Source organism: Vigna umbellata, chromosome 7 (assembly GCF_029865625.1).
Source record: "Vigna umbellata cultivar VRB3 chromosome 7, Vumbellata_1.0, whole genome shotgun sequence".
NCBI classification, from domain to species: Eukaryota; Viridiplantae; Streptophyta; class Magnoliopsida; order Fabales; family Fabaceae; genus Vigna; species Vigna umbellata.
In genome coordinates, this window is record NC_142171.1 from 41,952,853 (window position 1) to 41,973,701 (window position 20,849).

Genomic DNA, 20,849 nt, shown 5'->3' on the forward strand with positions numbered 1-20,849 from the left:
CTCTAAGATATAATTTTTTTTAATTGCATTTCAGATTTTGTAATTAGAAAAAGTATTTTCTAAGTTGAAAATGTGTTTTGAATTACATTTTTTAGAATGTATTTAAAAATACCATTCAGAATAAGTGTTTGAGAAGCTTTTTTTCCTTCCTCGCTTCTACTTTTTTCTTTTCTTTTTTTATTTCTTTTTTCTTTCTTTTTTCCTGTTAAAAATAATTTTAATATGAATTTAAATTTCATATTAATATAAATAATAAGATTAAATATTATATAAAGAATATTAATAAATTCAATGTTTCAAAGTTAGAAGTGACTTGAATCTTATATCATATAATTTCGCTTAAAGGAAGAGAAAAAATCATATTCCGAGGACTGGGAGAAGAAGTAGAAATGCATACAGTAGAGGGATAGATAGTGGAATAAAAAATTTATGAGGGTGCATAGAGGTGCAGGAAGAAGTCACTTAGATCTGGTTGACTATATTACAGTAAGTTGTTAATATGGTGTTTGGATTAGATGCATTTAAAAGAAAATTTGTATCTAATCTAATTTTTTAATTTATCATTTAATTGGTTTTGCCAAATTTTGATGTGTCTGTTTTAAGATGATATGTTTTTTCTTTAAATTTTTGTCACAATTTTAGTTTTTGAGTAAATAATAAATAAATGATAAAGTACATAATAAATATAAAATAACATATTTAAATTATGTATTATTATATAACTAATAATAATGCAAGATCAAATATATATATATATATATATATATATATATATATATATATATATAATAAAAAGTTATAATTATAGTTATTTATCTACACTTTTATATAAAAGAATTTTCTTTTTGACATTCACAGTTATTTTTTAATTTTATCCTTTAAATATTTTTTTTATAAATCAAAATAATTATTATATTAAATTTATTTTTTTAATGACTATTTTTCTAAAATTTAATCATTTTTTATTTAATTATTTTTTAAATTTAATCATTTTTTAATTATAAAATTACCTACAAACTAAATAAAAATTATTTACAGTAAAACTACAAAATTTATTTTAATTTTATAAATATAATAATAATAATAAATGATTTTATTCTTTTTTATTATCACAAAAGTATGACATTACATAAGCACGTGTTTTCACTAATGCATCTTCATTGAAATATTTAGTAACAAATTTGTTTAATCAAACTTTTTTCTTTTAACAGTTGTATGATAAATTCACAAAAATGCAAAAATAAGTAAAATACAATAGTGTCTAGTTATAAATTTATGAATAATAAAAAAAAGAAAATATATATATATATATATATATATATATATATATATATATATATATAAGTTTAAATTATATTGAATTAAATAAATTTCAAAATCAAATTTGTATCGTAGGATATTTTTGGTCAACCATATCATAGACAATCAACAAGTTTGAATAGTCACTAAATAGGTTGTCCGACCATAAACCAATTTAGATAGTTAATAAGTGGTTTAGAGTTAAGCCATTAAGCTGATCAATCACCAAACACATATTGACATACCAACCTTATTGGCCATCCCACATCCTGGAATATAGCTATATGAATTCACCAACCAAACCGGTTGGTCATTCAGGAGCTTGAGTAGTCAAGTACCAACTTAGGACATTAAACTTGGCCAACTATCAAACAAGTTGGACACCCATTCACATGCTCGAATAAGTCGACCTTGAATTGAACTTATCGACATAAATATAACATAATAAATTAAAATCAAAACTTATTAACTTAATATAAAAGTAGAATTGTCACAATAAGTAAATAATAAAAAGTCATACCACAAAACCTATAAATAAATATTTAAAATGAGAAAATAGATTGCATGTATTAAATGCTGCATTAATTATTATTTATTAAACGTTAAATTGATTTTGACATTCAAATACTTACAAAAATGTTCAATTAATTTGCATATGCAATAAACTATTTATGAGACAACATTTAGACCTTAAACAACATATGATATTCTTAATTAATACACTTTTGACGGGAAATCTGACGATTATTTAACAACAAAACTCTTATTAGATATTTGTGACTCTTTGACTCAATATATAAGTTTAATGAAACCTATAGGGAGACAAAATATAAAAGTTATTTAAGAACTTTCTCATCATCTGGTCGTGATATCAATTGCACAATGTATAAAAAAGGTTCTTCAAAGACAGAACATAATAAAATTATATTATGCTAATTAATTTAATGTTATCGAATTGTGTAACAAATAGATATTTTTATGATAAATTAGAATTATAATTAAATTATAATTTTTGTATAAATTTTAAGTATTTTTAATTAATTTTTATTAATATTATTTATTTATTAATTATTTTATTTTTATTTTTATTTTTAAGAAAGTATCTCCTATTTATTTTTTTCTATTAAATAAGTGATATAATTATTATTTTATTCTACAATCTTACTTAATCATTCTAACTATGACATTTTGTGGTTTGATTGACTACACACAGTACGACTTCACTACAAACCATAAAAAGTATAGTGGAGAGATAAGTAAATTATCAATATAACAGCTACATCACTCAATAAATAAAAAATTAAGCAGTAAAATTTGATTAAAAAATTCAAAATTTTGAATACTTAATATTTAAAAAAAATTAAAAGATATTTAAATTTATAAGATAATTAACCTTTAATTAATACTCAATGGTAATTTTTATTCTACATTTTAAAATATATTATCATTATTATTAAATATACAATAAGAAATATTATAATTCTCTATTTTTTTAATAATCTAAATAATTTTTTTCACCTATTTTTTTTAAATGATATATCATGGCCAGTTATTGTGTCACATTCTTATCCTTATGTAAACACGTTTTCCTTTGATCCTTAAACCGTCCACATACATTGAATCCGAGAAACCTGTTTTCCTTCTAGAAGATACTGGACCCTCCAAGAAACAAACTCCTATTGGAAGTTGAAACCAAAGTTAACCACTGAAAATTAAATATTTTCAAAATATGGTTGTTTAGACTTTTGAAAGGTATTTAAATTCCGAATCATTCTTATCTTCATTTTATTTTTTTAGAATACTCCTTTATCATCAATTTGCAAGAAATTCAATTATTGTCATTTATCTTAAATAATTCATGTGATTTGTTTGCTTTAATTATTATTTAAAATAGAATATATCATATAAAGATGAAATTGGTGGTTTATTCACATGAAAATAAAAGGTTGAAGTAGTTCTTTAGATTATTACCAAAAGAAACCATGTACTTACATGTATAAATTAAATCAAATGACTTCATAACATGGTTTGAAGAGAATCGTTTGGTGGTTCAAACAATTTAAAATCTTTATAAAATTATTTTATTTAGTTCGATTCTCTATTTTATATTCATGTGCAATTCATTTAAAGACTAAACTGTTTAAGAAAACCTTTGTGTTTGAGTTTTGTATATCTCTAATTTAAAACCCTTTGTTTTATTAACTTTTATATTTAAAATATGTAAAATTTAAATTAGATATTTAAACTTTTAGTTTAACATAGAAATAGCTAGAATCATTTTCAAATTATCCTGTAATATTTTAACCTCTTCAGTTCTCTTACCAAGTCCTGCACCCTATTAAATTTCTTTGAACTAAAATATTGAAATTGTTAGTCAATGAAGACTTGGAATAACCCTCTCCTGCAAGCTGTCAAACATTGTCTTTTCTTGCGGGTTGGTTGCTGTGTACCATTTTCAATTTAACTTAACTTTTATTTTTGTTATTTTGAAGATACTGTTGATGTATTTGTTAGGTATATTTACACAGAAACTCATTAATATATATTATAAAAGTATATACTTTTTTTCTGCATTATAACACAGTGTATATATTATATTATATTCGTAGAGTGTTAAGGCCGAAATTTATGAATATTGAAATGAATAGTGGCATTCCACCAACTCCAAGTGAGGACTAAAACTCACCAACTTCTTTTGCTTTGAAATTAAGATTTCAAGGATGATCACCACTGGAGAATGAAAACCAAAACTAGTTTAGTCATCATTTTAGCTCAATGAAAAAGATACCCTAATTGTTATTAAGATGGGAGACAGATATAGGAAAAATTATAGATGTCAATAAATTCAAGAATAATTTTTACATTAAATTACTCGCTTTAGTATTTTTTCCTCATGGGAGGACTTTTTTTTGTTAAATTTTATCATTTTTATTCTTAATACAATCAAATAAGAAAAAAAGTATATGTATATCTTTTAATTTTTTATACTCTTCCAATACTTAATAAAAACATAATGCTTTTATTTTTCTAATTGATTCATTATATATTATTCTATAATTTAAAGAAAAAAAATATTATTTTATTGGCGTTGAAGGGTTGTTATGTGCGGAGTAACATCACCTATGATAATATTTTTCTCATATTCTTTCCCATTAACTCGATACCTTCATTTAAAAGTAAGAAAAGTATGCATAATATTAAGTTCCATTGACTTGTTATTTACTAAAAATAAATATAAAAGACTAGTATAATCTAAAACGAATTTGACATCCTACTCACTCCATGTGCAGCGTGTTTGAACAGTTTTTCTCCCCAACTTCAGATTTTTAACCAGTGGTCAAGCATAAAAGTAATTATATTTAACTTTAGAAAGAGAAAAAAAATTAAAATCAAAATATTTTATTTTACGGGGACCAGGTTGATTTTTATTTTTGAAAAAATAGTTATTTTTATGAACTGAAAAATCATAATTTATATTTTATTATGAAAATGCTTGACTTTTTCATGGGTAGACCCCCAAAGCCGTGGAAAAAGTGATTTTTGGAAGTATGACTGTATTGGAAAGAGAGGGGTAACAAGGTAATTTTTAGGGTGCTGGTTTGCTATTAAACAAGGGTGAGGGAGCACAAGGCATACTGCAAAACAGAGTAGAAAGTAAAGGTGTAGAGTGAGCTTTAGAAGTGGTTGAAAATGGCTGAGAAAAGCAAGATTCTGATCATCGGAGGCACCGGCTACATCGGTAAACATATTGTGGAAGCAAGCGCAAAGGCTGGGCATCCAACTTTTGCTCTGGTGAGGGAATCAACCGTCTCTGACCCCGCCAAGGCTGAACTCATCAACCATTTTAAGGCTTTGGGTGTTAATCTGGTCCATGTAAGACATCATCTTTCATTCTCCGTTTAACTTCACTTGTGTGCAGGTGGATGCTCATGAAGAGCGAGTATAATATTTGATTAGTTAACCACCGTTTGATTTGACAATGGCAGGGGGATCTGTATGATCATGAAACCTTGCTGAAAGCCGTAAAGCAGGTAGATGTGGTCATTTCCACCGTGGGTCACTTGCAACTTGCCGATCAGGTCAAGATCATCGCTGCCATTAAGGAGGCTGGCAACATTAAGGTTTTTTTCTCCTCACTCCAATCCTCTAGATCCTGTTTGTTTATTTGGACTTTGATTCGAATATACGTTCCTGTAGAATTTCATCCTTAGCATATGAATCTTTCATGTTATAATTAACAAACTTTTAATAAGCGTATTAGGAAGATAAAACCAGAGTAGGAAAATATCTCGCTAATTTGTTTAACAAAAATAGAATGAATTACTGGTGAATCATGTAGAGTAGTTTTGAAGGTTGATTTTTGTTAACCGAGTGTGTTATGATTTTTGAATTGGCAGAGGTTTTTCCCTTCTGAATTCGGGAACGACGTGGATCGTGTGCATGCAGTGGAGCCAGCAAAATCTGCGTTCGAAGTCAAAGTCCAAATTCGGCGTGCCGTTGAAGCAGAAGGAATCCCCCATACGTTCGTTGCCAGCAACTACTTTGCCGGCTACTTTCTGCCAACGTTAGCTCAACCAGGAGTCTTCGCTCCACCTCCACCTAAAGACAAAGTCATTATCTTCGGCGATGGAAATCCTAAAGGTAACTCATGTAAATAAATTCTAGTACGACCAGCACATATCGAATGTCATTAGTTGTTAATTAACGTGTACGTTTTTCTTGAACACTTGCAGCTATTTTCAACAAGGAAGAGGACATTGGAACCTACACCATCAGAGCCGTGGATGACCCTAGGACGTTGAACAAGATTCTCTACCTCAGGCCCGCTCAGAACATTTACTCATTCAACGAGCTTGTGGCCTTGTGGGAGAAGAAGATTGGGAAGACCCTCGAAAAGGTTTATGTGCCAGAGGAGAAGCTTCTCAAGGACATTGAAGGTATGTTAAATATAAATGCGCAAAATTTGAACCTTGATCTATGGTATTCATTTACTGATATCCCCTTTTGTTGCAGAGTCTCCTATTCCAATCAATGTGATATTATCAATCAACCACTCTGTGTTCGTGAAGGGTGACCACACCAACTTTGAGATCGAGCCCTCTTTTGGGGTTGAGGCTTCTGAGTTGTACCCCGATGTCAAGTACACCACCGTGGAAGAATTCCTTAGTCAGTTCGCTTGAGAATTAAAACAAGAAAGATGCACTTAGTTGTTGATTTGGCCTCTGCTACTTGTTGCTGCTATTTTGCTTTGTAAAACTGTTGATTAATGTTTTACCATGTATTATCCCCTGATCTAAAAAGAGGGAAGAGAGTGCAAGATTGGGTTTTATGTCAAATGCTTTTTCATACTTTTCAATAACTACTTCAGTAGCTCAAAAATAATAAATACTTACGACATGCATGCGCTAACTACCGTCTTTCTGCCTCTCTGCTTTTGCTCTTTCTGGTGGCTAACAGTAACAGTAGGATAGTGCAAAACTAATATAGATTAGTGAAATTTCTCGTGTAAGATTATAAAAATATCGTTATTAAGAGAGAAAATTTTCAATATCTCTCTTGATATGAGAAAAAGAATTTTACTCTCTTTGTAATACAAATAACTCACCTGCAAAATAGAAGAAACATTTTTGAGAATTTTCAGATATTCTCTCATGGATGCAATGTTAAAACTAATCAAATGCCTTGCTGTTTATGGTCAAAAGTTTTGATTCTGTTTTATGTAACAAAACTAATTTTATTATCATACAGCAAAACGACAAATTACATCCATTTAATACGGTCAAATAATAATATTTTGATTATAATTATATTATTTTTTATTTAAAATCATAATATATAATTATATTATTAAAAGTAGTGTCAATGAATAGCTTTTATAATCCGTGTCAAACTAACTTTTTCTTTCATTATTTCACACTATCACAATTTCTTATTTTAAAACTATTTTTGTGAATATCACTTTATTCGTTGATAGCTTTTCTTGCATGTTATAAGTGAGCATGATAACATATAAAAACCGAGAGTCGTGTCTGTTAAACATAAATTTAATTTATTTCTGTAAAGCAAAGGCTGTATTTTTTAAAGATTTATTTTTCTTTTTTCCCAATAGACCTATAAGGAACAGCAATAGTTTCATGTTTTTTTTTTAAATTAATTTGAATATTATAAAATCCTTTTATAATATTTTCTATGGTAAGTATTAAAATTAGAAATATACATAAAAAGATATCAGTATTACTCTACTTAATGTTGAATTTAATTCAGTCGCGAAATCTAAATGAAAATCTCCTGGTTGCGTTGCTAAAGTGAATAGGTTCATTCAATGAATCATCAGTGTGGCAGATATCACTCATAAATTGCAAATCGAATGTAGTTTTTGTCAGTTCATTGTTAATGCACCAATCACTCATAAATTCCCATAGCCCATAGGAAGCAATCTGGTGGTCCTTCTGGAGAAAATCAATTCGCAATGTACCTGTTATGCGAAGCTAGTCATGATGGCGTCAAGCAGACGTCAGACACAAACGAACGTGCTTTTTAAGTCAATAAATTCTAAATATATCAGCGTTTAGATAGTCAGATGGTGAATCAATTAACAGTGTGGAATAATTTGTGATACGAAATTGATGATATTGGTGAAAATAAATTAAACTTGTGAGTGTGATTTGGGCAAAGAAATTGAGTACATGACCATACCCTGTCATTAGAGTAGCAGACAGGGCTCGTTTGTTCTAGTCCTTTTAAGTAAGGACACATGCTCTCAAGCATGAATTCTGGTGACTGTTAGTTACCAAAATTGATACTTTTCTCTTTCAATTATCCAAAATCATGCCAAGGATGCTTGAACAGAAATTGAAAGTGTCATCGATGAGCACACAAGCTTCAGTATTACGCTGTAGTTAGCAAACTTTTACAATTATGTACTGAAAACCGTATTTCTATTTTGGTGAGGGAAGGAACAATTAATTCGGCAAAAAGTGTCACGGTGTGCTCAATTGTGATCAAAGTACAAACATTTGATTCAGAAACAGGATAATAGTTTCTCTAAATGAAACTAACTGCATTAATCGGTGCAAGTACAGAATTTGTTGATTACCCCTTTTAGTTTTATAAAATGCTATTGCTCATGATGGTATGATAGACACTTCCTATCGTTTCATAACTTCATAAACAGAATTTCCCTAACATATAAAATTTTCCAATGGGATTACTTGGTCTTGGGACCAGCCTTTGCGAAAGAACCAAATTATATCAATTTAGAATCATGGTATGAACATATGTAGATATCTACAATGTAACTATGTAATGAATTAATTCTGTTTCTCACCAACTTAAATCGTTCTTCTTCCACAAGGTTTGAGGACACAACAATCTGAGATCCAAAGCCTGCAAAGCAGAACCGAGTAGTTGTTTATCTGATATCTGTTTGCTTGACTTTGAAGTGTATTGTTCTGGGAGAAGAGAGAGTAAGCACATCATGGGTTGTATTGTGTTTAAGAGTACGATTCTGATGTAAGAGTGACACATTTGGAGTAACTCTTGCAGTAGTTGGTAATGGTTCTGGAGCTGGTGCTAATTCCTCTTCAAACTTGGCTGGCTTTGATGCTGTTTCTATGATATAATTTTCTGTGTGCACAATCATTCTTCCTAGTTTCACTCCCTCAGTTATATTTCCTGTAAAATTGACATAGACAGTGAAGAGAATAAAAACTACTTAATTTGTAATCACTTTTAAGGAGTGAGGAAAAAAAAAGCAGTTACTTAAAGGGTCTTTACCGTTTGATTGGAGGTCTGCCTTTGAATTCTCTGACAAAAGAATGAGTGTGGGAGTGATCATTGTAAGGAAAGCCCAGAAGACGAAAATTGGAACGAGAGTTCTGTCACCCATTTGTTGGGAAAACTAGACGAATTTAATGCAGCTCTTAAGTATGGTTTACAGCAGAAGAAGTTTTGGGTGTGAGGGAGAAGAGGATAGGCGTTGAATACGATGGTTGTGCCTTCATGAAATTAGCTGGCCATGTTTAAACCAAATAGCTATCAGAATAATGGACTAAATGAATAATACAAACTCAATGTGATTGAATTTTTATTATTAGCATATAAACTAAGTCAAGTTTTAACAACTAAACTAGTGATTTGGTTTCGCGGTTGTTGGATGGTTGTTGTTATTATTACAGCAATTGATCTGTCTGGTTATAGAATATATCAGCATCCGTCGTGGCTTGGTACAATTGGCACACCGGTTCTAGCCATCTATCATTGTCCACAAATAAAAATCTAAGATACAAAGAAAATTTTATAAAAGTGGGAATTTTTATAATACCATAAAAGCTTGTAAAATAAAATAAAATGTAAATGGTTTAAATTCATATATTATGATAGAATCCATTTAAAATAAGATTCATGTTGTAAGAGTTTCTAAGTGGTAGATGTTATACTTCTTTTTCACATACATTATTTTAGACAAATTTTATGTATGGGTGTAACTACTTGCTGAGTACTAAGTTGTCGCCGCCACCTTCCTCAAAAGAAATTTTGGCAGCTTACAAAGTGATATTCTTTGTTTTGTCATAGGTGGCAATGTGGCTTCTCTGGCCAAAACTGAATATTTTTTTCAATCATTATCTTTCTAATTCTCAAGCCTGCAATAGTAGAAATTGTTTATGTAGAGACAGGAAGTAGGAATCAAAATTTTCACACCCAACTCAACAAGCTGAAAAAGCCCAACCCAGTTAGTTATGGGCCAGGCCCATTTTGTTATAGTGATGGAAACCCCAAAATGCCCTCTCCATGAAACATGGATACTCTACTCTTCCATTTTGGTTGGGAGTGGAAGCGTAAGCAGCGAGCAGTAGTGGAAATGGGAACCCTTGGGAGAGCGATCTACAGCGTTGGTTTCTGGATTCGCGAGACTGGACAGGCCATTGATCGTCTCGGTTCCCGCCTTCAGGGCGGTTACTTTTTCCAAGAGCAGCGTTTGTCTCTTTCCCCTTTTCTTTTTCTTCTTTCCCATGCCCTAATTTCTGCCATATTATAATCACGTTACATTCTATGATCACTTTTCATGATTCCAGACTTATTTTCTTCTTTTCCACTTAGATTCGACCAGGCAGTGACTTAGCCAATTAATTGTATTCTCTGTCGTGATCAGTGTCTAGGCATCGAACTCTGATGAACATATTTGATAAGGCTCCTGTTGTTGATAAGGATGTATTTGTTGCGCCAAGTGCCTCCGTCATTGGAGACGTTCATGTTGGAAGAGGATCATCCATTTGGTATGGATGTGTCTTGAGAGGTAAGCTATCCCATTGGATAATTCATGTGTCCCAACATTTCGTGGATATTCTTTTCTTCTCTGTCATTTCTGAACAGATTTCGTGTTCTGTGATCTTTTAATGTAAATTCAACGTGACATGTTTTGCTTTTTATTCGCTGTTGATATGTGTTAATCGTGTGCCAAATTTATTTTATGAATAGGTGATGTTAACAGCATCAGAGTTGGAAGTGGAACTAACATACAGGATAACTCTCTGGTGCATGTTGCAAAGTCAAATTTAAGTGGGAAGGTCTTGCCTACAGTTATTGGGGACAATGTCACTGTGGGTGAGGAACATTTTTGTAACGATAAAGAATGGTGCAGTGTTCCGTTCTTAATGGGAATTGATGTTTTTACTGAACAGGTCATAGTGCTGTTTTACATGGTTGTACTGTTGAGGACGAGGCTTTTGTTGGTATGGGTGCCGTATTACTTGATGGAGTAGTTGTTGAGAAAAATGCCATGGTTGCTGCTGGAGCCCTTGTGAGGCAGAATACAAGGATACCTTCTGGGGAGGTATGTCTGTGCGTGTTTACTTTTTGCTACACCCATTCAAAAATAGAGTATTAGGTTAGGCTTTTGGTCATGTTAGACTAATTCTTTTTGGGGATTGATTCCATTGTTGAGTTAGTAGACTGTACCACCGGTCTGGGGCAAGGAGGACCAATTACAATTTGGTGTTTATTTATTTATCATCGTGTTAGATTTTTTTTTTTGGAGTTTCTGGGGATTGAGTTGAATTTCTAAGCACTGTCATGTAGGAAATGTTACTTTATCAGCTGATAGAAATCATCTTTGGTATGATTTGAGTTGTTATTTTTTTAAAGTCAACATACTTACCATATATGATGATTTATGACGGGATGACAATGTAAAAATCTTATCAGTGTATGTGTTATTTACTCTCTTATTTTTTTCTTTTTAATTTAATCCACATGTTCTGTGATATATAACTTATAAGTATCTAAATGGTCAAAATCAGCATATGTACTACTATTTACTCTATTTTTTTAAGTTTTTTAGTTTTCTTTTTAATTTAATCCATATATTCTGTGATATAAGTAAATTGCAATGATCATAGAGTTTGTCTATTTATCTGCATAGTCTCTATCTATTCATCTAGTCTAGACATTATTTCCAACGCCAAACCGTTTGTAACACTCCTTTTAACTTGGATAGAACCTTGTCTCAATATCTGCTTCTTACTTTTCCAAGAGACATTATTTCAACTGGTAGATATACATACCTTGTAGTAGAAGAATATCCTATCAAATGGAGACTCTACCCATTCTGCATCACAATACTCAGCAATGTGGGTGCTTCATTTATTTCATACAATATTCCTTGTCCTAGAGCCTAGAATATTCTAGAAAAATGCATTTGATGGGTACAATAGAATAAGGAACTTCATCATCGAGAGATGCAGAAAGCATAAGGTTTATTAGATTTCATGAAGTAATAATGTTCTTGCAATTTCAACAAATTGTCTATTTTTTTTTCTAGTCTTGCTGGAGTGTATGGGTACAAGCAGATTGATGCTGTAGGTCATAGGAAAAATATTCTTTGACATTGTCACTTCTAAGAATTTTAATAAAAAAGCACATTTTAATAATGAAGGATATAGTGGAACTTGAACCATAAGTTGTAATCTGAGATCCATTTGCAAGGTTATGATGATATGAGGAGTTTTAGATGTTGAAATGAAGGAGAATAAAGAATCATCACCAGAAACGTATTCAGGAACTAATAAAATATCCATGGATTTTGATTATTAGTAGATTGAGAGACATAGACAGCTGAGGCATTAGTGGCACAAGATGATTTAACTTAGTGACGGCCTTTAATTGATCACATTCTTATAGTCTGCTACTAACATTCATTCTTATCCAAACAATCGGAGAGATAATTCTAACCCCCATGTATGGTGAGCAGCTGACAGTTGTAGACAGACAATGCCAGCAACTTGACCATAAGAGGAGATAGGCAGAGTGCGAATGAAACTGCCCTTATACCAATATCAATATTTATATACGTCACAAAATCTCAATAAATTACAATTAAGAGTAGTAAAAGGAACACAGAAACTACTTCTAACATTTTCCTCAGCCTTTCGTCACCTGCTTTTCCTCAAAGCTATTGTCTTGCTATGTTTGTGTCTCCACTACCATTAATTTAAACCGAAGTGATATTAGATATCAACAAACAGACTAACTTGATATGCTCCCCTGAGATATTCCAAAACAAATTTGGTAGTGAAAGCAAGAAATTCTACCCATTGCTTGATAAAAAAACTCCGGTATTTATCAAACCACAACCTATTACATGTCAAATTAAGAAGATTGGTATAACTACAAGAAATTGTCAGAATTGTGACCTGTTGCTTAATTAAAGCAACAAACTTGGTATGCTGTTGCTTATAGAGACAAGAATTTTAGTATAGAAGATGTATAATTAACGCTGTCACTAGATGAAATTACGTGGTTGAATACCAAGAGAATCTGCAAGTTCATAAATACGAAAGAACTAAAGGAAAATTAAATCTATGGGTCTTTTCACAGGAAGAATTATATATTGTATATAAATGTACAATCATGATTATTACTAAGTAAATGAGGAACAATAAGAGCATTTCTTATGCAATTTGAATCAAATCTGCAACTCATAACTCCTAATAAAATTTAAAACAAATCCTACCCTAATTTGTTGTGCAGACAATAATGAAAGTGCTCGATCACTGTGATCATGAATTGAAATTCGGATGTTCCCAAAGCTCTGGTACAAGTCCATTTGATGCCTTTTTTATCTTTGCTTGTGGCTTTGTTGACTGATCAACAAAGTTTGTGAATCCTATGTAGGAACACCTGCATTGCATCAAACAACCTATCACTATGGCACCTATGAGTAATGACCTTAACAAAAACCTAATTTCTTTTATGGGGAATACTGTTGGTTCTTATATCAACTAGCCCCAACCCAGCACCACATACCACTTGTCTTGATTCTTGCATTGGCTCTTGAACTTCGTGATCTTGTATACTGTACTGTACTATGAGTTTTATCATAAGGTTCGAACTATCTAAATTTTCATTTCTTGGTGAAAAAAATATAATTCTAGTGTTGGTTAGGCTATTTTTATATGCATGTTATGATTCATTAATGATCTGCAAGCGCAAACTTGGATATTTTACAGGTATGGGCAGGCAATCCTGCAAAGTTCCTGAGAAAGCTAAGTAATGAGGAGATAACATTCATCTCCCAGTCAGCCATCAATTATACTAACCTTGCACAGGTCCATGCTGCTGAGAATTCGAAGTCGTATGATGAAATTGAGTTTGAGAAGGTGTTGCGAAAGAAGTATGCTCGTAAAGATGAGGAGTATGACTCTATGCTGGGTGTTGTTCGCGAGATCCCACCAGAGCTTATTCTTCCCGATAATGTCTTACCTGATAAAGCAGAAAAGGCTCTTCAAAAATGAGGTATTTTATTGCAGTGTCTTCAATTCCAATATTGAAATGAATCATGGGACTTTTTTGCTTTTACAAATTTGTGGAAGAGGGATTATTTTTTTCATTCCCAATAATACCAGACATTTTCTGCGCTAGAATCAATCATGGCTCTTAACGATCCTGGAAGCAATTGTTCCTTGATATTTTGAACTCTGTTCTCTAATTTGGTTAAGGCACTAGTGCCATGTAGAATCATTGATGCCGATCTTAGTGTTTGTTGTATCCAGTGCAAGTGATTTCACATTTTTTTTATCTTGATCTGTATGTTGAAAGGCATTATTTGTCAACTTGGTTCATAAGTTCTCGTTGACATCTTTATTAATGAGGACACCTATGTATGTTTGTCTCAAGTATGGTTTACGGTTGGGATAATGATTATTTCGTGGCGGGTGAAAGGTTCCAAAATACAATTTACAGAAAGAAAGTTGGGTATCTGAAAAGATCATTTTGATTGTTTTCTCCTTTTCCGTCTAGAGTTCATCTTAAAAATGCAATTTCTTCCAATGCAATGAGAACGGCTTTAAGAACGATTTTGCCACACGAAGCATGTGTTATAAAAAAGCTTATTTACGGTAGATGTTGGCTCAATATGACACGTTTTATTTGGCTCTCTGAATGATTATCGTTTGCACATTTTTACTTCAACTTCCAACCAGAAATGTATTTTTACAAATTAAAATAGAATATTTCATCTTGTTGGAGAGAGCAATTTAGGATTTCCATAATAGTACTTATTATTTGCGTTTAAGGGACCGTTGGTAGCTACATCACAGAAAAAAAAATTAATAACTAAATAAAATGGTTGTACTGCATGCTATATTATAAATTGGAATAACAGTATATTTGAAAAGAAAAATCATGCTATATTAAATAAATTGGAATAATAGTATATTAAAGAAAGAAAAATTCTAATATAATACGAAAAATAATGATTGGTTTTAGGATAATTTCCTGCAATGGTTTGTGATGCTTTTCCGAAAACCTTAATTTACTCATTAATATATTTTAAAATTTGATAATGCATCAAACAATATTCAAGTTTGATAAAAAAAAGGTTTATCTATTTAAAATTGACGTTGTACAGCAATTTATATCTTATCTATTTTAGTAATTTTCTATATATATATATATATATATTAATAAAAAATAAATTTGAAAAGTTCAATAGGATGGTCAGTGCTACCATCAACCTAGACTTAAAAGAGTTAAAATAAGATAAGCTACGGGACAAGTTGGTTTCACAGGCCCAATTAGCTTTTCCTGTTCTACAACTAGTCCAAGCAGCTTCTTCCCTCACCTTCATAAATATCTGACTTTTCTGATTCCACAATCCAGAAGTTAAATATATACTTTTCGAATTGGGATTCTGCAATCTGAAAATTAAGTGAAAAATTACTTGAAATTATAAAAAACAAAATCTTTTTTTTTACACAAGAGTGCAAGAACAAATATATAGAGGTGCAGTAAAAAACCGGCTAATGGGTAATGAGCATGTGATGATAAAGTAAAAGAATTTTTGGTTCTATTTTCTACCTTAAGAACAGAAAAAAAAAAATAGATCAAATTTTATTAAATCTTACTCATAGTAATATTTTATCAAAAAACAACTCTAATTACCAAATAAATGAATAACATAGAACAATTTACTTATACTTAGTTGACATTAAAAAAAATATCCAATGATGTATGAATTCAATACATACTGTTTACTTGAAAGATAATGGTATTTTACTCATAAATACTTATTACCTTTTAATAATTATTAATAAGTTTTATTGAAGTGTTTTTTTTTAAATTTAAATAACCAAATCAAAATTATTAGTCAAAGAAATATTAATTATATAGAATGATCATTTAAAATTTGACTTCATACATATTCTTTTACAGTTATGCAATTATTTTGTAAAAGATTAATTTGTCAAAATTTATATTTTAATAAATTCATTTAAATTTATTTTTTAAAAAGATATATATATATATATATACATATACATATATATATATATATATACATATACATATATACATATACATATATATATATACATATACATACATATATATACATATATATATATATATACATATACATATATATATATACATATATATACATATACATATATATATACATATATATACATATACATATATACATATATATACATATACATATAATATATACATATATATACATATACATATATACATATATATATATATACATATATATATACATATACATATACACACACACACACACATATATATATATATATATATATATATATATATATATATATATATATATAAATAGATCCAGATTTCCAAGTATAAAAACTCCTTGGCTTAGTGGAATACACGAGCAATGATGTGGTATTTTTGAAAAGATAGTATAATCTATCACTTTAATCAATTCACCAAAAATAAGATCTTAAATATCTTTACTTTTAGCCGTGATGTGTTATCCTTATTTGATAATTTTGGATCACCTTTAAACTAGTATTCTGTTTCATATGAAGAGGTTCATTTGCTCATACCAATATATACGTATCAACGGTAAATAAACACTTGTGTAATACTTACTTCGTGTGAAAAATTCGTTTTATAAAATTGTTCTCAGTAAGGTTTTGTTCATTTGAATAAATTTGGGAAAGAATAATTGAATAAATTTGAGAAAATTTGAAAATAAATTTTTGTCGTTTATTTGAATGAATTGATTTAAAAGTAAATTTTTTTAATCTGTCACATCAATCAAATCCTACACTAATTCTCACAAACGTTGCTTTCAAATTCACTCTCACTTATCTTCAAATTTACTCAAATAAACAACAACAAAATTTATCTTTAAATCTTCTCAAATCCATTCAATTATTCTCTCCCAAATCCATTCAAGTGAACGGAGAGTAACTACACTTTTTAAGATGAAATCGAGACGGAAAAGGAATAAACAATGAATAAGTTCCTTTTCAGAGATATCCAACTTCTATTCTTTCTGCAAACTGCATTATTATTGAAACCTCTCACCCGCCATGAAATAATCATTATCCCAACCGTACCATACTGAAGACAAACACGGTCGTAGGTGTCCTCGTCAATAAAACATGTCAACGAGCACTAAAGAATGTCTTCAACATACAGATAAACAAGATAAAAAAATGTGAAATCACTTGCACTGGATACAACAAACACTAAGATCGGCATACATAATTCTACATGGCATTTGCCTTTACCAAATTAGTGAACAGAATTCAAAATATTAAGGAATAACTGCTTGTGGATCGTAAGGAGGCACGATTGATTCTAGCGCAGACAATGTCTGCTACTATTATTGGGAATGAAAAAAAATCCCTCTTCCATGAATTTGTAAATGCAAAAAAGTCCCATTGTCATTCAATATTAGAATTGAAGACAATGCTTTAAAATACCTCATTTTTGAAGAGCCTTTTCTGCTTTATCAGGTAAGACATTATCGGGAAGAATAAGCTCTGGTGGGATCTCGCGAACAACACCCAGCATAGAGTCATACTCCTCATCTTTACGAGCATATTTCTTTCGCAACACCTTCTCAAACTCAATTTCATCATACGACTTCGAATTCTCAGCAGCATGGACCTGTGCAAGGTTAGTATAATTGATGGCTGACTCTGAGATGAATGTTATCTCCTCATTACTTAGCTTTCTCAGGAACTTTGCAGGATTGCCTGCCCATACCTGTAAAATATCCAAGCTGCAGATCATTAACGACACATAACATGCATAAAAAACAGCCTAACCAACACTAGAATCATATACTTTTCACCAAGAATGAAAATTTAGGTAGTTTGAACCTTATGATAAAACTCATAGTACAGTATACAAGATCACGCAGTTAGATATAAGGGGTTTTCAAATTAACTAATAAATTAAATGTATTTTAGTAATTTAAAATAAAAACGGGTATAAGAACAAGATGAGTATTAGGACGGATATTTCCATACCCAATTTTAAAAAAATAGGATATAACCCATACTCATATTAATAGTCAATTAATACAAGGATTCTCAGATCAGACGGGTTCAGACGATATTTGCTAGGGACAGGTTCAATTGTTATCCCTATATTCAAGAAGCAATGTAAGAATCATGACAAACGTAACAAGTAATAGTTCAAGAAAAGTGGTATATGGTACTGGGTTGGGGCTTGTTGATAAGGTGAGAGTTAAGAACCAAAAGTATTCCCCATAAAAGATATTAGGTTTCTGGTATGGTCATAACTGATAGGTGTCATAGTGATAGGGTTGGTTGATGCAATACAGGTGTTCCTACGAAGGATTCACAAACTTTGCTGATCAGTCAACAAAACCAAAGCTAAGATAAAAATGGCATGAAATGGACTTGTATCGGAGCTTTGGAAACATCAGAGTTTCATAAACATGATCACAATGACCAAGCACTTTCACTATTATTTGCGCATCAGATTAGGTTAGGATTTGTTTTAAATTTTATCAGGTGTAATAACTTACAGATTTGATTCAAATTTCATAAAAATTTGCTCTCATTCTCACTTCCCTCATAATTTACGTAGTAATATTCATGATCGTACATGTATATGCAATACATTATTCTTCAAGTGAAATCAAGATACAGATAATTTTGCATCAGAAAAGACCGTTAAAGATTTAATTTTCCTTTGGTTCCTTCGTATTCTTAAACTTCTCAGATTCTTTTGGTATTCACCCAACTTATTAACTCGGTAATTATCCATCCTCTATACTAAGATTCTTGTTTCCATAAGCAACAGCATACGATTTAATATATACCAAGGTTCTATGTTAGAAGCAGTTTCATTGTTGGAGATTAATGTCTAGTTTAGATTAATAATGAAGAGACGGAGACTTTGCTTTTCGGGAGTTACACCTTAATTTTTATTACTCGTTATTGTAATTTATTTTGAGATGTACATTAATATTGATGCTGTTTATTGCCTTTTCACTCTAGCATTACAGCAAGATTTTACAACCTGGTATAACGGCAGTTTCATTCTCACTCTGCCTATCTCCTCTAATGGTCAAGTTACTGGCACTGTCTACAACTGTCAGCTGCACGCTGTTCACATACAGGTGGGTTAGAATTATCTATCTATTGTTAGGATAAGCAAGAATGTAAGAAGCAGAATACAAGAATGTCTTCAATTAAAGGCCACTAACAAGCCTGTGCTACTAAAGCTCCCACTATCAGTGTCTCTCAATCAACTAATAGTCAAAATCCATGGATATTTTATTCGGGAGTTTCTGACTAAATTTCTGGTGATAGTTATTTATTCTCCTCCATGTCAACTCCTAAAATTCTTTATATCATCATTACCTTGCAAATGATCTAAGGTTACAACTTATGGATCAAGTTCCACTATCTCCTTTATTAAATTAAATTTGCCTTTTTTTTATTAAAATTCTTAGAAGTGACAATGTCAACAAATATTTTTTCTCTGACCTATTGCATCAATTTACTTGTGCCCACTTCACGAAATTTTGTTGAATATGCCAGCACATTATTACTTCACGAAACCTAATACTCAACAATGGAATGAATCCCAAAAATAAATGTAGACTAACATTACCAAAAAAAACTATCCTAATACTCGTTATTTAATGTAGCAAAACAGTAAACACATACAGACATACCTCGCCAGAAGGTATCCTTGTATTCTGCCTCACAAGGGCTCCAGCAGCAACCATGGCATTTTTCTCAACAACTACTCCATCAAGTAATACGGCACCCATACCAACAAAAGCCTCGTCCTCAACAGTACAACCATGTAAAACAGCACTATGACCTGTTCAGTAAAAACATCAATTCCCATTAAGAACGGAACACTGCACCATTCTTTATCGTTACAAAAATGTTCCTCACCCACAGTGACATTGTCCCCAATAACTGTAGGCAAGACCTTCCCACTTAAATTTGACTTTGCAACATGCACCAGAGAGTTATCCTGTATGTTAGTTCCACTTCCAACTCTGATGCTGTTAACATCACCTATTCATAAAATAAATTTGGCACATGATTAACACATATCAACAGCGAATAAAAAGCAAAACATGTCACGTTGAATTTACATTAAAAGATCACAGAACACGAATCTGTTCAGAAATGACAGAGAAGAAAAGAATATCCATGAAATGTTGGGACACATGAATTATCCAATGGGATAGCTTACCTCTCAAGACACATCCATACCAAATGGATGATCCTCTTCCAACATGAACGTCTCCAATGACGGAGGCACTTGGCGCAACAAATACATCCTTATCAACAACAGGAGCCTTATCAAATATGTTCATCAGAGTTCGATGCCTAGACACTGATCACGACAGAGAATACAATTAATTGGCTAAGTCACTGCCTGGTCGAATCTAAGTGGAAAAGAAGAAAATAAGTCTGGAATCATGAAAAGTGATCATAGAATGTAACGTGATTATAATATGGCAGAAATTAGGGCATGGGAAAGAAGAAAAAGAAAAGGGGAAAGAGACAAACGCTGCTCTTGGAAAAAGTAACCGCCCTGAAGGCGGGAACCGAGACGATCAATGGCCTGTCCAGTCTCGCGAATCCAGAAACCAACGCTGTAGATCGCTCTCCCAAGGGTTCCCATTTCCACTACTGCTCGCTGCTTACGCTTCCACTCCCAACCAAAATGGAAGAGTAGAGTATCCCTCTTTCGTGGAGAGGGTATTTTGGGGTTTCCAT

At 31.3% G+C, this 20,849-nt stretch overlaps 4 protein-coding genes across 5 annotated transcripts; 2 read left to right on the top strand and 2 right to left on the bottom strand.

Annotated features, from left to right (window-relative positions):
* The first annotated feature begins 4,922 nt into the window (after positions 1-4,922).
* LOC148196019 (phenylcoumaran benzylic ether reductase Betv6) lies at positions 4,923-6,708 on the top strand. Its single transcript, XM_088094372.1, has 5 exons — positions 4,923-5,172; positions 5,286-5,420; positions 5,697-5,940; positions 6,033-6,236; positions 6,313-6,708. The coding sequence occupies exons 1-5, from the start codon at positions 4,990-4,992 to the stop codon at positions 6,477-6,479; spliced, it is 933 nt and encodes a 310-aa protein (XP_087950498.1). The 5' UTR covers positions 4,923-4,989; the 3' UTR covers positions 6,480-6,708.
* A 1,745-nt stretch (positions 6,709-8,453) lies between these two features.
* On the bottom strand, positions 8,454-9,337 carry LOC124829049 (uncharacterized). Its single transcript, XM_047302488.2, has 2 exons — positions 9,076-9,337; positions 8,454-8,973 (listed from the first exon to the last, which is right to left on the bottom strand). The coding sequence occupies exons 1-2, from the start codon at positions 9,185-9,187 to the stop codon at positions 8,711-8,713; spliced, it is 375 nt and encodes a 124-aa protein (XP_047158444.1). The 5' UTR covers positions 9,188-9,337; the 3' UTR covers positions 8,454-8,710.
* A 761-nt stretch (positions 9,338-10,098) lies between these two features.
* On the top strand, positions 10,099-14,471 carry LOC124829050 (gamma carbonic anhydrase 1, mitochondrial-like). 2 transcript variants are annotated; one of them, XM_047302490.2, is made up of 6 exons: positions 10,099-10,274; positions 10,451-10,594; positions 10,777-10,902; positions 10,980-11,131; positions 13,806-14,091; positions 14,218-14,471. In XM_047302490.2, exons 1-5 carry the CDS (start codon positions 10,160-10,162, stop codon positions 14,088-14,090), a joined length of 822 nt encoding a protein of 273 aa, XP_047158446.1. In that variant the 5' UTR covers positions 10,099-10,159; the 3' UTR covers position 14,091; positions 14,218-14,471. The 2 variants fall into 2 exon arrangements, with proteins under 2 accessions (XP_047158446.1, XP_087950636.1); XM_088094510.1 differs by having other exon boundaries at positions 10,100-10,274; positions 13,806-14,471.
* Positions 14,472-17,234: 2,763 nt separating this feature from the next.
* Positions 17,235-20,817, bottom strand: LOC148196020 (gamma carbonic anhydrase 1, mitochondrial-like). The gene is made up of 5 exons (XM_088094757.1): positions 20,640-20,817; positions 20,320-20,463; positions 20,013-20,138; positions 19,784-19,935; positions 17,235-17,835 (listed from the first exon to the last, which is right to left on the bottom strand). The coding sequence occupies exons 1-5, from the start codon at positions 20,752-20,754 to the stop codon at positions 17,551-17,553; spliced, it is 822 nt and encodes a 273-aa protein (XP_087950883.1). The 5' UTR covers positions 20,755-20,817; the 3' UTR covers positions 17,235-17,550.
* Between the last annotated feature and the right edge of the window lie 32 nt (positions 20,818-20,849).